Source organism: Octopus bimaculoides, chromosome 3 (assembly GCF_001194135.2).
Source record: "Octopus bimaculoides isolate UCB-OBI-ISO-001 chromosome 3, ASM119413v2, whole genome shotgun sequence".
Taxonomy (NCBI): Eukaryota; Metazoa; Mollusca; class Cephalopoda; order Octopoda; family Octopodidae; genus Octopus; species Octopus bimaculoides.
Genome location: NC_068983.1, coordinates 105537323 through 105554043, shown reverse-complemented (window position 1 = coordinate 105554043; position 16721 = coordinate 105537323). Strand labels below are relative to the sequence as shown.

General features: G+C 33.9%; 1 protein-coding gene across 11 annotated transcripts in view; it reads right to left on the bottom strand.

Moving 5' to 3' along the window:
- Positions 1-13404, bottom strand: part of LOC106879213 (AP-1 complex subunit gamma-1) — a 125257-nt gene extending 111853 nt beyond the window's left edge. For 4 of the 11 annotated variants that reach the window (XM_052966410.1, XM_052966413.1, XM_052966411.1 and 1 more), the window contains exon 1: positions 13378-13404. In XM_052966410.1, coding sequence (XP_052822370.1) covers positions 13378-13389 — 12 coding nt within the window. In that variant the 5' untranslated portion in view covers positions 13390-13404. Of the gene's footprint in view, positions 1-12457; positions 12932-13377 lie in introns of those variants that run through there. The other 7 variants (XM_052966416.1, XM_052966415.1, XM_052966419.1 and 4 more) reach the window with 3 other exon arrangements.
- Positions 13405-16721: the final 3317 nt, after the last annotated feature.

Genomic DNA, 16721 nt, shown 5'->3' with positions numbered 1-16721 from the left:
TATATATATATATATATGTGTGTGTGTGTGTGTGTGTGCAAGTATATATTAGGTAGATTTTTTTTTCTCGATATTTTCGTTATTAAGTATACACAAATACTTCTGGGTAATAGATGCCATATTTATCACGTCACCTTTTCGTATAAATTCTATAGCACAGCCATTTTGGTTTAATCTACATTACTTAATTCTATTGGTCTCTTTTGCCGAACCGCTAAGTTACGGGAACATAAACACACTACCATCGGTTGTCAAGCGATGCTGGGTGGGACAAACACAGACACACAAACATATACATATATATATGTACGACATTTCATAAATGCTGGTAATTCTGCTAAGACATTTCATTTGATGATCTATTGATTAATCAGCATGTTATTGCTTGTTTGTGTATTTGGTATGCCTGATGAGTTGAGAATTGTGTAATGTATTACATAAGCATATTGACATTGTGCATACTGCATACCTGTCTGTATTATATTTGATGTCAAAATAAAGACTCTCAATGAAACAAGAGTAGCAATAAATCTTAAATGTCACTCACAAGTGACTAGGACATGATGTTTTTTCTGACTGTTTTGCATTCATATGTGTGCAAGCAAATACACAGATACCACAGCTAGTGGGAGAGACAGCTCAGCAGTCTGGTACTCGCTTTCAGTTGAGAAGATTGCAGCCACATGAAATGAAATGAAATTTCTTATTCAAGGACACAATGTTTTGTAAGTGGCCAGGAATTGAACTCAGACTTTATGTTAATGAAGCCAACACATTTACTATGCCACATGTCTAGTGTTAAAATATTGGCCTCTTCATACATCTACTATGTATCCATGAACACATAGTACAAACATTATGTTTACATTTTTTGTAAAATAGTGTTGGCTCGTAGATACATGTGTTAATAGTACATTATAACAGAATGGAATAATGTTGACACACTAGTAATTTCATGTCCAAACTAACAGCCAAAAATATGGCACATACGAAAATTGGTCTTTCCAGTTTGTTTTAACCCCTAATATTAGTGAGTTTATAAACAATATGTTCATCATCAACGTTTAACATCTATGTTCAATGCTGTCATGGGTTGAATGGTTTGACAGGTCCCGATAAGTCTAAGGACTGCACCAGGCTCCAATGTCTGCTTTGCTATGATTTCTAAAGCTGGATGCCCTTCCTAATGCCAACCACATTACAGTGTGCTTTTTTCAAGCTACCTGCACTGTAGAGGCTGCCATGCAGCTTTCAAGACTAGAAACCTAAAGGGATGATAGTTGGGTGGGTCAGTTTTATGCTGTGAGATGAGGGGTGAGAGCATGAGAGAATGGGGCATGTACAAAGCAGATTCTTATAGAAGAGCTGCATGGTTATTCACATTTAATACTGGGAAGAGAGAGAAAGGTCTGTAGGAGCTGCAAAGAGACTGATAGATGAGGTGTCCAGTGGCCCACAAGATTTAACTAGGTGGGTGGATGGTGCTACTGTAAGATGATAAAGAGAGCAGAAGATGAGGGGAGGGGGAAGGCAGGCAGCCTGCAGCTGTAAAAGAAGTTGGGTAGAGTAGAAAGATAATGACTGATGAGTCATGAATTGGGGAGGATAGAGGGATGCAGGAGAGAGTAGGTCGAGGGAAGGGCAGCAGGTTAGTAAGTAATAATACAGTTGACAGAGAGAGAGAGAGAGATGACAAGATGAAATTAGGCTACAGGAGCAAGGGGAGAGAGATAAGTATAGTTCATGATTTATAGTTTGGTGCACTGAGGGAGGGGTTTGAATCAACATAATGAGTGGGTGGAGAGCATGTAATACACAGTGCTTCTAGCATTCAGTTTTGATCAGGTGAACAAGTTTTCTCAAGAACCTTATATAGCCAGACATCTCAGTATATTGTTACTTCCTCCATGAGACTCAACATCTTTAGATCAGCCCTCACTACTTTATGCATAAAGAGAGTATACTGTTACTGATGAAATTTCCAACAAGAATCAAAATGTTCATGTAGAACTGCTCCCTCTTTTTCTGCACACAAATATATCAAAGTGTTATTTACATTCATTGTAACAAATAGTATTGGCTAATAAATCTATAGATATGCACTATAGTTACATTATAGCAATGATACAAAACACTGATAACACAACCGTAATTAAATATGAAAATTACAATACCATCTTCCTCTCTGCATCCAAACACCTCTAATCACAAACAAATAAACCATCAATTTCTGAAACAATCTAATCACAACACGTTCCTCCTTGAGGCCAAAATCAAAATTCTTTACAGTAACAAACAACTTACCATTCTTCCAACAAATAAATAATGCTCTTAATTTCAAACCTATCAGATCAACTAATAACTAATTACACGCTTACAAACTGAGAACAACTAAATAAACACAACACCACCACTCATTTTCGTTGCAATCTGAGGGATCATGAGAACATCCTTTTAATGCATCATAAGACAACACACACACACACACAAATACATTCAATACACACAACATGTAAGCTGGCAAGAGATCCTCTATGTGGTTGTTCAACCTGCTTGAAGTAGTAGCAAATACTTAAAATCTTTTAAATACGATCATTAATTTCTTTTAATTAAACCTGTGGCATTATGTAGAGAAAAGGAGGTAAGAAGTTGTGATACATAAAACTTTCTCAATAACATTTGTAGGGTAACTGAAATTAGTAGTTTTCAAGGAGGAACTAAAACTAGTTCATAGACTCAGACAACAAACAAGTTACCTTTTCCCCCTGCAGCAGTTACTCCTTGAAGTCAACTATTTGTTCATTGAATTTTTTATAACGAATTCTGAATTTTTGTTTCATTGGGAATTATTTTGGAGTAATAATCTAGAGCTCTTAAATCATAATCTTAATGTCTAAATTAGTAAGTGCTCAAAAATTGTTCAACAGATATTTGTCTCTTGGAGTCATAGGCAAGAAAGAATATCAAAACTTAAAACTTCTTTATTTATAAGATGGCACATTTCAAATTATAAATATGCCATCTGGAAGAAAGGTTTTTTTGACAATCATTAAATGCTATCTTTTCACTATTACCATGACTACAAGGAACTACTATTCCCAACTCAGCAACTACAAACCATTCTTGCTGAAAATTACCTGCTGCACTTAACTTTCTTTTTAACTTCCTTGTTTTTCTTTCTCCAAGCAAACATTTCAAGCAATGCTTTTTTTTTTCTTCTTCTCAAGAATTACTTCACTGTGGAATGCCAGTGTTGTTCATGGGTTCTTGTGATACTTAAGTGTTACATTAATCAGGTTAATGTCTATTATAACACAAGAGCCTTTGAAGACTAAGAATAATTCTTCTCATTTCTTAGACAACCTGATAAAATAAAAACATACTAAAATGGTTAGGCTTGTGCAAAGCATGCGACTTTGTCAAATACCTTTCTTTTTGAATTAATAATTGTAAATTTACTCTATTATTTGATCTAATAAAACCCAATGACTTTATTCCAATATTTGATATCCACATATAAAGATTTTTTTTAAAGAGAACACAAGGTTAATTTTCTATCATGTGTTAGAGGTGAATCTACTCTTAATATACTAATATTTTATCTGTCCTGATGTGAAGGTCAAATTGACTCTGAAGACAAACTAAATACTATAATATACCCAGTTATTAGACAACTAAGGTAATAATAATTTGTATATTTTTCAATAAAATCAAATGCAAAGAAAGTTTGCCTAGCATCAACATAATTATCTGCAAAGGATTGATTCAGAGAAATGTGAATTGGAGAAGTACAAAGAAGGGCACCATTAATTAAAACATAAATAAATAAATAAAAAATAAAAGAAAGCAAAATGAAGATATGGTTGTTTTAACTTTTCTGAACTTGCCCATCACTTTGCCACCAATCTACCTGCCTTTTATTAATAAAAGATGTAGATCTCTATAAAGTGATGTCCTGATTGCAGGAGGAGAAGAAAAAAAGCAATATGGTAACAATTATCTGCGATTAGATGTTGCAGTTGATAGGTCATAAATGTATAGAAGAAAAATAAGAGGTAACTGAGCCCTGAGGTATCCCAAGTTGATAGAGGAAGGTTGTGGACAGCATGATTAACACATGTTGCAAAGAAGGGTGGTGATAAGAAGTTTCAGAGATTCAAACTATTAGGAGTGAGTGGGCAGACAATTTTGTCAGAATGTTTTATAGACAAACTTGTGTTTCACGTGCTTATGATCTACTATTCCAGCTAGACCATTATCCTATCATCTTCAAGTGTTCAGTTAACCATTTTACCACAGTTCTGTCAGACAATTATTAGTAAGTGTCAGCAATGGCAACTATGTACTGTGCAGAAGCCTGTGTAGTGTCAGTATATAGTATTATCTGGCATACAATTGGCAGAAGTATTACCAAATGATTTATGTGAATGGGTAAAGGGAAAATGGCACAATGGTTGTCATAGATTATTTTGGTGTGAAATCACATCAAATTACCTTAAAGGTGCAGCTGATGACATTTGAAAATCAGGTGACAATTGAATAATTGCTTAACTACTTCATCTAATTGTTTTTCCAGATTGAACACTAGCATGTAGCTTCCTTCATTAACTCAGTTTTTTTCAATTTGCATGCTTCATGCAAACCATTGATCAGTATGGTCATCACTTATGACTAAACTGCTTTCATAACTCATTTGTATTCAAGTTTTCACTTAAATTTATGTTATCCATCCAACATAAAATATCTACATTGCTACAGAGCCTCCACATTTATCTTCTCAGTGAAAATGCTAAACAATATGAAACTTCTTATATATACACATAGCACTGCTTACATGCATCTCATATTTGTCTTTTATAGTTACATCTTTCCATTTTTTCTTCTGTAATAAGTTCCCACATTGAAAATTGTCACTAAGTAACAAAATGTATCAACTACTTCCTACAAACCTGGTGAGTAGTCTATGATTCTAAGTTTATGGATGCCAATGCCACTAGTTATACTACTATTATGGGTTCTAGATGTTCTTGCTACTAAACTGCTTATTTTTCCACATTTCAAACTTCTTTACTGCTTTTTAATTAACTCTCAATGAGAATTGAGAATCATGCTCAGTCATTCAATAGTTTAAAAGCATTGGTGGATATAACTTCTCAATGAACCAGACCCTAATTTCACCTCTGCTTCATTTTCACATGAAATATTTTCAGAGTCTATTCATCACCGTGTAGAGTTAATACTGCACACTACACTAAAACATGCCATGCTCTGTAGTAAAAAAACAAAACCCAAAAAAACCCAGAAAAGTTATATTTTTAAAGTCATACTACTTTTATTTTTTCATGATGGGATAATTTTGTAAATATGGATATTTACAGATTCTGGAGGAAGTGTATATTACAATCAAATGCCCCATAGAATTGTTAATCACAAAACCTTTTATACCACCTTTTTTTCCAGTTAGGCAAGAAAGAACAAGTAGGATAAGGTTAAGAAAAGGAGTGGCTGTGTGGTAAGTAGCTTGCTTACAAACCATATGGTTCCGGGTTCAGTCCCACTGCGTGGCAGCTTGGGCAAGTGTCTTCTACTATAGCCTTGGGCCGCCCAAAGCCTTGTGAGTGGATTTGGTAGACGGAAACTGAAAGAAGCCCGTCATATATATGTATATACATATGTGTGTGTATGTTTGCGTGTCTGTGTTTGTCCCCCAACATCGCTTGACAACCGATGCTAGTGTGTTTACGTCCCCGTAACTTAACGGTTTGGCAAAAGACACCGATAGAATAAGTACTAGGCTAACAAAGAATAAGTCCTGGGGTCGATTTGCTCGACTAAAGGCGGTGCTCCAGCATGGCCGCAGTCAAATGACTGAAACAAGTAAAAGAGTATATAATTTCCTCATACCTATCCACATATAAACTAATCTCAGTAAGGGAAAGGCATTGGAACAATTTTTTAACAGCTAAACAAACTAGGAATTAATGAACTTTGTCAAACCATAAATAATTAAATTCATCACCATGGTGACAAATTCTCAATTGTTTTCTTTATGTTGTTAGTTAAACATGCTAACTTTTGCAATATCACTGCCCTCAATAGCAATAATTTTCTTGCTGAATATAAAACAAAATGAACATTAAGCAGACTCGAGTTATTTCAAGATGAAGGGAGTATATCATTAAAAAAAAAAAAAAAAAAAAAGAAGCTCTATTACTGAAAAGGAATAATTCATGCTAAAATTAGTAAATGCATATACTTAACAAAATAGATTTCATTGTTATTTATTAGGGGTGTGAATGGAACAACTAAAACATTGTAGAAAGAATGACAAACTTCAATATTACCTTCTAACAAAATATAAATAAGTATATCTTTTATAGTTTCAGCTTAGAGCTGCGGCCATGCTGATGCACCGCCCCCCAAAAAAATCATTACTAAACAATTGGGATATTAAGCATTAATGTTTCAACAAACTAAGAGAATACAGACAAAAAAAAAAAAAAAAAAAAAAAATCAAATATATTTCCATATACCATCAAACCATAAACTCTCTGTATAAATAGGTAATTAATATCAGATTACAAACTTGTGAAGTCATATTTGTTCTTTGATTTCAAAACATGTCTGGAAACATGTGAGGAGCCTCATGTCAACTGTGTAAAACAATGCATAAAAGATAACATGGAATCATGTTATTCCTTTATTCCTTCTTTCTACAACGATTAGGAGAAAGATGAAAACAGTGCGTTCAACAAATTGTCTATGAAAAACAAGTTATTCAATTAATTGTATATAAAACGTTTTTTATTCTGTTTAAAGTGTAGTTGGATTCTACCTACAATGACCAGCTTTACCGAATACCAATAAATTAGATTTGCCATATATAAGTGTTCAGGGAGAATACTAGCATATACCATAACTATTATTAATATTCCCAAAGTGAACTTTTATTCTTTTACTTGTTTGTCATTTGACTGCGGCCATGCTGGAGCACCACCTTGTGGGGGTTTTAGTTGAACAAATTGACCCCAAGGCTTATTTTTTAAGTCTAGTACTTATTCTCAGTATCTTTTGCTGAACTGCTAAGTTACAGGAATGTAAACACACCAACACCGGTTGTCAAGTGATGGGGGTACAAACAGACACAAAAATACACATATAGATATATACATATATAAATGATGGGCTTCTTTCAGTTTCCGTCTACCAAATCCATTCACGAGGCTTTGGTTAGCCTGAGGCTATTATAGAAGACACTTGCCCAAGGTGCCACGCAGTGGGACTGAACCCAGAACCATGTGGTTGGGAAGCAAGCTTCTTACCACACAGCCACACTTGTGCCTTGTGATTTATACTCCTGTAACAATTCCACCCTCATATTGCATCAATGTTTAGATATATAAATGTCATAATCTGACCTGATACCAGTTGCTTGCCAGTTTAGACTTATTCTATTATGCACAAAAAAATATTTTAAAAAATATTCTAATCGTGGTACCCCAGCATGGCCGTTCTTGAGCTGAAACTAGTAAAAAAAAAAAAAAGTAATCATTTGCAGTAATTGATATGTGAAACTCAAACTTTTGCTTCTATTTTGAACCCTTAGCAAATAATTTACAGAAATGACTAAAACGCATACAATTCAAAATATTACTTTAGTTGGGTTATTATAAAATACTATAGATTGTCATTCTTAATACTAGAATTAACTAAAGATCTGAGTTAAGCCAACTTCCTTAAAAATGTTACAAGATAAAAAAGAACAATTGCTTTCAAATATCAACAAACAAGGATCTGTTTTGATGTAATTATATCAGTTGTCACCTTTTTTTTTCTGCACTGCCCCCACCCTTACTTACTATCCAGATTTTCACCCACCCCCACATATGACAAGAAAGTAATCTCGTATACAAATGCAATTTATCACATAACATTTAATATTAATAGCTTAGCACTCTTAAAATCAGCATTAAAGAAAATACATCTAGCAAAAATTGATGAATTTTTCAAACCAAAAACAAGTTCCTCACTGGAATGCAAAGATTTCTCTCTAGAATCCTAAACCCCAATCCTAGTCAAGTGTTGCAGCACTAGACAATACTGACAAGTCAATAAAACCATAGATACTGCTTTTTTTTAATTCCAACTTTTTATTAGATTTAAATTTATCCTCACTGTCTAAGGATTGTTTTTAAAGCAAACTATGTACACAAAAGAAAAAATGCCAATACCAACTTCAACAAAATCATCAGTAACGACATGGAATTTTGAAACTATCACCATCAATATTATTAGCATTAGGAAACTCAACAATTGTTTGAACACCAAGCTAACCCTTTTATCAAGATAGTTTGGGAAGTATATTTTCAAAGATCTTAAACTTGGAAAGCCAACTCAGTAGACTCTATTGAATCACTGACTGAATGTGCTGGTCTGGACTCGTACTCTACAAGAAAGTTAATAATTTGTGTTTTTAATTATCAGTGAATTGAAAACTTGTTTGCTAACAGAGATAAGCAAAGCAGGAGGTGAATGGCATAAAAATACAAAGCTGAAATTACTACAGCTAGCAGTAATATTGTTCAAAATAATAATTGGGAAAAACAATTTGCAATTTTATGGAGACAGCATGGGGTGTGGTAGACCCCCCACTATCAAACAAATTGCAGACTGGAATAGACCTTTATATAAATGAGAGTTTTAGTGCTATGTCTGGGATTGGCTTTGAAGGAAATTTCAGTGACTACCTAGAATAGACCAACTAAATGTAGAAAATAATAGTTTCCAGCTTGAATTTTTGCACTCTTTCAAATGGTATGTAAAATTGAAACACATCTCTATCAATGTATGGGTAGCATTAGCTTGGATTTGTTAGGGTTCAAATGATTATCTAATTAAATATTCTGAAAATATTGATGTATAATTAGAATGCTAGAAAATATTAATGTCACAGCTTTGATATTATTTGTGTCAGCTTTGACAGTATATAAAAACCTTACCATATGCTTTGAAAGTGCTAAATACCTTATGACAACAACTATTTGTTATAATAGACCATACGATAAACATTAATCATAATATATATATATATATATATATATATATATATATATATATATCATTATTATTACTTTAGCCCTAGGATATTGTTCAATACATTTTCATTTCAAAGTTTTTCATATGGATGTACTTATCTAAATTTTTTAAAAATCCAAAAATTTCATACTTGAATTAGAAATGAACAAATCAGAAATACTGGGTGAAGAGGATGTTGTATGTGAAATACCAATGTACAGTTAAGTCATTTGAGAAAGCTTTAAATTTTTCAACCAAATGAGAAGCATGTTTTATAGGTAATCATATTTGTTGATATGCCAGAAGTTCTATATCTGAAGACGTAGTTCTTTCACCATGCAGCCACCATTCACACACAGCAAGTTATATTTATAAACACTCTTTCAGATGGATTGTGTTGGAGTTTTAACATATTGGATCATTTCTAAAAACGTCACCGACAAAAACGGGAACCATATATTAGGTTTCATTCTTTCCTGGAACAGTATTCTATAAATTTTAACCTTTTTGGAAGATAACTTCATAGTTAATATATTTCCTTAGACTTCTACTGTCTCAAACCAGTAGAATCTATAAGTAGAAAACAGTCTTTAAGGATAGGTAAATTTACGTTTTTATCTGTTTTATTTAACCGAAGGATGTAGTTTCCATATTCAAATGAGATCTAAATAATTCAAGAATCATGTCAGCAGTAGTCTGACAAATTCAGAAACAATTCAATTGCCATATTACATTATTATGATCCATATTTTAATTAAAATTCGAATCAGGACAGTGTTATCTAGATAAAAAAATATATCATATTTTAATATATTTGTCACACACGTCTTTAGTTACATTTCTGTAATGTAATTTAATTCTGTTATAGAAGATATAATCAATTTTACCTGAAATCACGATACTTGCCAGTCCACCCTTGTGTGTGTGCGATAGAAAGGGGGTGTATTAGTGCTTCTGTCCGACTCTGCGACACATTGGATTATGAAAATATTTTCTATTTGCTTCTTACCCACATTTTGTTTAAGTATTAAATGTTACCTTCTACACTAACTAATAAGAGACAATCTTTTAACATTTATTTTCACCTTATTGCTTTCCAGTTCAAAGAGCTTACATAAATATACACAATCTTTATACAATAAAGATTCTATTCATTCTAACTCCAATAATTTTCAACCACTCCTTGTCCATACACACAAGCTTCATTAATTCTATTGATATCCTCTACGTCTGCACACTTCGTAATTTTATATAATCAGCGACTAAGGTTAAAATCCGTATAATCATAAAAGATTTCAGTCAACATGATTATCAAGTAGAAATATGATAAAAGAAAAAATGATAATTCCGTTGTAATGTATGGAAATATTTTCGAAGCTGAAAAATATTTCTTCAGCGACTTTCAATTAAAATTGAAAAACAAATCACGAGTTTCTTCAAGACCCTTGTTATACTGCATTAAAGACAAAACGCCAATTAGAAATACAATAAATAGATTGTATTTAACAAGAAAATAACTTGAATGTCGGTGTACACCTATACGCAGCAACAGATAACGTATAGTAAATAAAAAGAACATTAGTGTAAAACAAAAACAGCACAAATTTAATCGAATTGACAAATTAAATTATTACCAAGCTCTTTCAATGAAGGTTTTTCGCAAATGTTGGCCTGATAAACGAGAGGAGATAATAATTCAGATTAAAAGGTAGTAGAATATTAGGTGTAGCAAGATTTAAAATGTTTTGCTGTAATCCTCGACTAAATACGGTTTACTGGAAAGCTGTAAGAACAAGACTTGTAGAATTATTGCGTAAAGCGACCCTCCCTAATTCGAACGTAAGCTTAAACAGACCAAAGAGAGAAAGAGAATCGTGAATTCCGAGCTAGAATATACTATATAGCGCAGATAATAATGATGGTAATTACAGGCCTACCTTTATCAATTTAGTCTAAAGTTAAATTATTAGCAGCTTTCTTCAGCTGATCAGTCATAAAAATATCTTAACATATAAGATGAGGTTGAAGATGTGTCTACTGTAGTAAGCTGACGTGTAGAAAGCGGGTTTCACCAACAAAAGATAAAAAGAAAATCGCTTTACAAGGTTGATGAAGGAACAGGTTTTTTTTTCCTTCAACATTTCGTAAAAGCTTACCAAATAGTTAAAGCAATGGTTACTACAGCCAAATTAGAAATTTATACTACATATAATTATCGTTCTTTTCCGGGTGGAAGAAAGTATGTGGATCTCTTGTAGACAAAGAAACTACGATTCCACCATAAATCAAATTAATAAAACAACAACAAAAACCGATTATTATTAAGATATAACACTGAACTGTTACATGACCCATGGGTTACATTTATTAATTATTATTATTATTAAATTTTCTTTTTTCTTTTGCTCTCAAGAGTAAAGTTATCTCCGAAATATTTTCTAAACACCAAAGATAAAAAATATTAAACATCGAAGACCGATTATGTTGTTGTAAACATATTTAGAGAGCAACTGTGGCTGGCATGAACATAAAACTAGACACTGGCACATCAGGAGATGGAAATGGTAGGGCTGTTATTTCTCTTAGTCGACACAATTCAATCTCAATAGAGAGACGATCGATGTTGGGATTAAGATAAGCGTTTAGTGAAAATTAAAGATGACCTTGACGTGCGTAGTAATCAAAACTTCAAACAGGAAAAGGTTTACTGAATTCGAGGGATATAATGGGCGTGTCTATCTGGAAGATTGCAATGTCTCAATGTTAAAAACAGCGACGAAATGTAGTCTATAAAGATAGAGGCATAGTTATATACACGCATGTGTGTGTATCCGAATCGCTATTCAGATTAATCTGTACAGCTTAATTAGAAATCAAGTCAAATATGTTGCTAAATATGACCAGTATTCTTGCCGAAGCCCCCCACAAAAAACTAATTAAATGCAATATGTGGGAACTGGAAGCACCGACTGCTATAGTGACATGAAAAACACACACACATTTATATATATATATATATATATATATGTATGTATGAGCAAATGAGGGGAGATCATGAAACATAATATTAAGTCTGATATCGATGATTTAGAAGATATACACAAGAGAGGGGCGATAACAAAAAAAATAAAGCATCTACACTATATTAATTGAAGGTATATAAGAAAAACCTAGTTTCAATACATTTTTGTTTTATCTCGTCATAACACTAGAATGATTGTCTATTTCAATGAAAAATATACATCGGTGAATACACATAACACACGGAGAAATACATGCACAGAATAATTCTACACTGAATGGGACGGTAAGACGCAAACCGACAGGTGTCAGATTAAGAAATCAATCATATACAGTAATAATTCTGAAAGGTGGCACCAACCTTTTGAGTTGATGTGATCTAATAAAGTATACAGCAATAGTCTAGTCGTAAGCAACGTCCCTGACAGTTTATTTCAGCTCCACTAAGCGTTATCGTCGCTCAGCGAGGAATGCTCCAATCTCCTATACTACAACTCATCCAATATGGCTACCTAAAGATCGAATAGTTACTTACTCTCGCTTCCGAAAGAGTAAACTACGGGAAATCCAGGCTTGTATACTCTCTATGTCGTTTGTCTTCTGTATCCTAGATGGTTGCGCAAGATCTTTAGTCCAGTTCCAAAATAATGAAGTATCTCGCCAACATGTAAAAAAAACAAAGACTGTAACGTTGTCTGAGTGTGTGGCTAGGTATATATAGTTATATATGTGTGCGTGCGTGTGTTAATAATAATCAGTGTCAAAATTGGTTCGGTCGACCCGTGGCAAATAATCGTGATGTCATTGACAGTAGTGACATCTAATAAACAAAGAGAACCAAGGGGGAATAACTGGCTTTCCAAGTGATCGCCACCAATTTATACAACATTCTTCTAAAAGCAACTTGTGTGGGCCGAGCAAGTATAATCTTCTTATCTTCTCTATTATATTTTTACAATGAATGAAATTTATTTAAAAAAAATTTAAGTATTGCTATGGTGTTTTTGAAGAGATTAACAATGTACTACTTGGAATCCGAAAGTGAAAAACCGGAAGAGACAACAATAAAATTGAAAAGAACTGAAAAATTGATAACACTCACACATATATATACACGCGCCTGCGCATACACTTCTACACTCAGCTATGTACATATACAGACTTGTATGTAAAAGCAAGGTAACATACATGCGTATAATGCAAACAAAATTATGCAACGCCACACACATTTATTTCTCTGGTCTTTGTCATATGTGCACTTGATAAGCAAACATACACTACCTTATGGTTCATAAGTTCGCTTTGTAATCACAAGGTTTCTGATTCGATTCCACTTCGGGGCATCTTAGGCAAATGTTTGTTATTTATAATAATGTGCCGATCCAAACCTTGAGGGGAATTTGCTACGTTCAAACTATATTGAAGCCTTTCAAGTGAACTGTACCTGTAATTAAAAGACCCAACCTTGTTGCACATTATATCGCGCTGATTCTGCTTGAGAATTTATAGTACCTGTAAAATATTCAGCCACCTCGCAAACTAATTCGAATAGGAAAGTAGTTCCGTTGGTCAAACAATGAAAAGCCACTGCCGAAATTGATAGAGATCCTATTTTATTATGTACACAGCCACATGTGCAACTAAACTAATATTCAAGCTTATACAGACACACACATTCATACCTACAAACGAGTGAGACTGCGTAAGGTCACTTGGTACACAAGAAGTAGCAGTCAAATGCTGAAGTCACACCCCGACTTTTTAAGAACAAAAGGTCACACGTAAGACAATGTTCTCAATCGACAAGATTGCCCTCGATTACGAGTCTGCTCAGTAAGGACTAATCTAGAGCTAAACAACAACAAAAAACAAACACATATATAATTAGTGATGATAAGCAGGAGGTCAGTAGTAACAACATATGAGGTTGGAGAAAAAATCGAAATGGTTAGTGATATGGAATTAATTATATTGGTGGAGATGGAGAAATGAAGTAAAGGCATTGACTAGGAAGATGTAAGATACTCGTTAATACCTGTGGGCAAGGAAGAGCCTTGAATGAATATTAGGTTTTTCTCTGTGTTTACCGGTGAAGTAGAAGCACAATATAAAAAAGCTCCACACACACACAGATGATCAAAGAAATGGGTTGGTGAATTGAAATATCTGGCTATGGTTTTGGAAATTGGGTTTTATTCCAAACCTCATGAAGGTTACTGTGTAAGGGATCACAAAACCAGTGTTTCTCATGAAGTAGGAGGTAGGGGGTCTGAGAAGATTGAAAAGTGGGTTGGCAAATTAAAACCACCTTAATAAAATCAATGTGCTTTTAAATTGCTTAACTTCTCCAGCACCATAGTGAAGAAAGAATTCTCCATCCATCCATCTCTGTTCACTATTCTTTGGCGGGGCTGGGGTTGTGTGAGTAGAATCCTCAGACACTTCTTCCATAGGATTCTATCAGAATCAACTGTTATACTTTCTGGCTGGATCCCCAAGTATTACCTACAGAGACTGTGGATATTATCCAACCATCTCATTCTTGGTCTACCATTAGGTCTCCTGCTGGTTGGCTCAGATTAAAAAATCCATCTTGTGGTTCTTTCCTGCAACAGTCTAATCACATAGGTGCAAATTCTATTTTGTCCTCTTATTAATAGAGAAATGGGAAGAGGGACAAAAATATTCCTAGTATTTGAGTGGGGGTTGTGGCTGGTATTTGTCAGTTTGAGAGGACTTCTGTACAATATATGAGGTTAGTGGAGGTACAATCCAAATGGTTAGTGATATGGAATAAAACTTTTGGGCTAGTTATGAAGGAACAAATGAAACATACAAAACAAAAAAAATTCATGTGCCAGAGTATGTATTAATATGAAGGAGTGGTCAGGGAAATTTGTTTCTTTTGAAAGGAGGAGGAAGATTAAGAAAGAGAAGAGTAGTTTAGTGGGTCAGAAGTAAAGAAACAAAAGTTGAAGGTGTGTCAGATTGGTGGGTGTAGAAAGGGGAAATCTATCTTTGGAGTGGGAGTGCATTTGAGGTAAAAGTGCAGAAGTTCTATCAATGTCCTGAACTTGCTGGGGGTCTGAAATTGATTAAAAATACAGGATAACCTCATGTGAAGAAGATAGGGTTCATATCAGATTGGAAAAGAAAATCTGAGTCTTTTCTAAGTATAATAACCATCTTAGGGTGGAAGCAGGAAAAGTTGGAGTATGAGTGTGGCTTATAATGAACAAAGGTGAGTCATCACATTGAGTTCCTTACTAATAAAAATTGGAAATAGATAATTTTTCAAAGTAAAGTTTGGAAGCTTCTTAGAATAGTTTATTTTTTAATAAGTCCATGGACAGTAATACTAATCAAATGTTGTTCAGTCAAATTTACATCTATTCATTGTCACTGCTGAAAGAGATTTACACAAGGTATTTTTGGTATGTTTTTCTCATTCAATCAGCTTTTCATTGTTGATCAATTCATGTTTCTTTTCATTTGATCTGTAATAAAATTTTGTAACATCCTTGAAAATAACCAAACCAACTATGAAGCTCCTGGATGATTTCATAACCTAGTATAAACAATAGCAACACCTCTTTCAAATTACCCTACTGTCTTTAAAAAGAAGGACACATTGACAAATGCTGTAGTCTTAGATGTATTGTTTGTATAAGAGATGGGCTCGTCTTGGTTGGAATGCTTTTGATTATAGATCTGCTACATTAGGCTACTCTGAGGCTAAATATCAACTGAATGACAACAAAAGATGTCACTGGAGGAAAAAGTTTCAATGTTGTACACAATCTGAAGATGTATCTTGAATTTCCAAATCTGAAAACTTCTCACAAGGTTTGTAAAATGTAATTTTAATAAAAAAAATTAAAAAGTGGAATCCAGTTGTTTATATGCACAGTTTATCAATACAGAAATACAAAAAATTCCTCTGTTGAATCTTTGTTTCTTTAAGAATCTTCTCTATATTGGTTATTTATTATTTCACCTTTTCGGAATACATTGATATTTAATCCTTTAACATTCACATTATCCTGTTGAAAGTAATACTTATTCATTCCCATTGTTTTGGATTAATCATGCATTATCTTGTAGCTTTGAGATTTTGATGAGATAACTGTTAATTTTCAGAATGATATTGTTGGGTTGGTGTGAGAAGCCACATCTGGCCAATTTGAACATAAAACAGGTAGATTTCAGCCAGATATTGTTGGTTTAAATGCTGAAGGGTTAAATAATTCTTTACTTCATATATATATATATATATATATATAGTAAGTGACAGAGTACTTAAGATCAGACTAGTGCTTCATCATAGATTAGCTACTGTCATCTCAGCCTATGCACCTCAACCGGGGCTACCAGATGGTCTGAAAGACCAATTCTATGACACCCTCTTGCAAACTACCTCGTCGACGAGTGACAGGGACCTTCTCTTTGTGGCTGGAGACTTCAACGGTCATGTCGGACGTCGTGCTGGAGGCTTCCATGGCATACATGGAGGCTATGGCTTCGGTTCCCGCAACGAGGAGGGAACCAGACTGCTGGAGTTCTGTGATGCAACCGATCTTATGGTCTGCAATACCAACTTCAAGAAACCTGCCAGTCACCTAGTC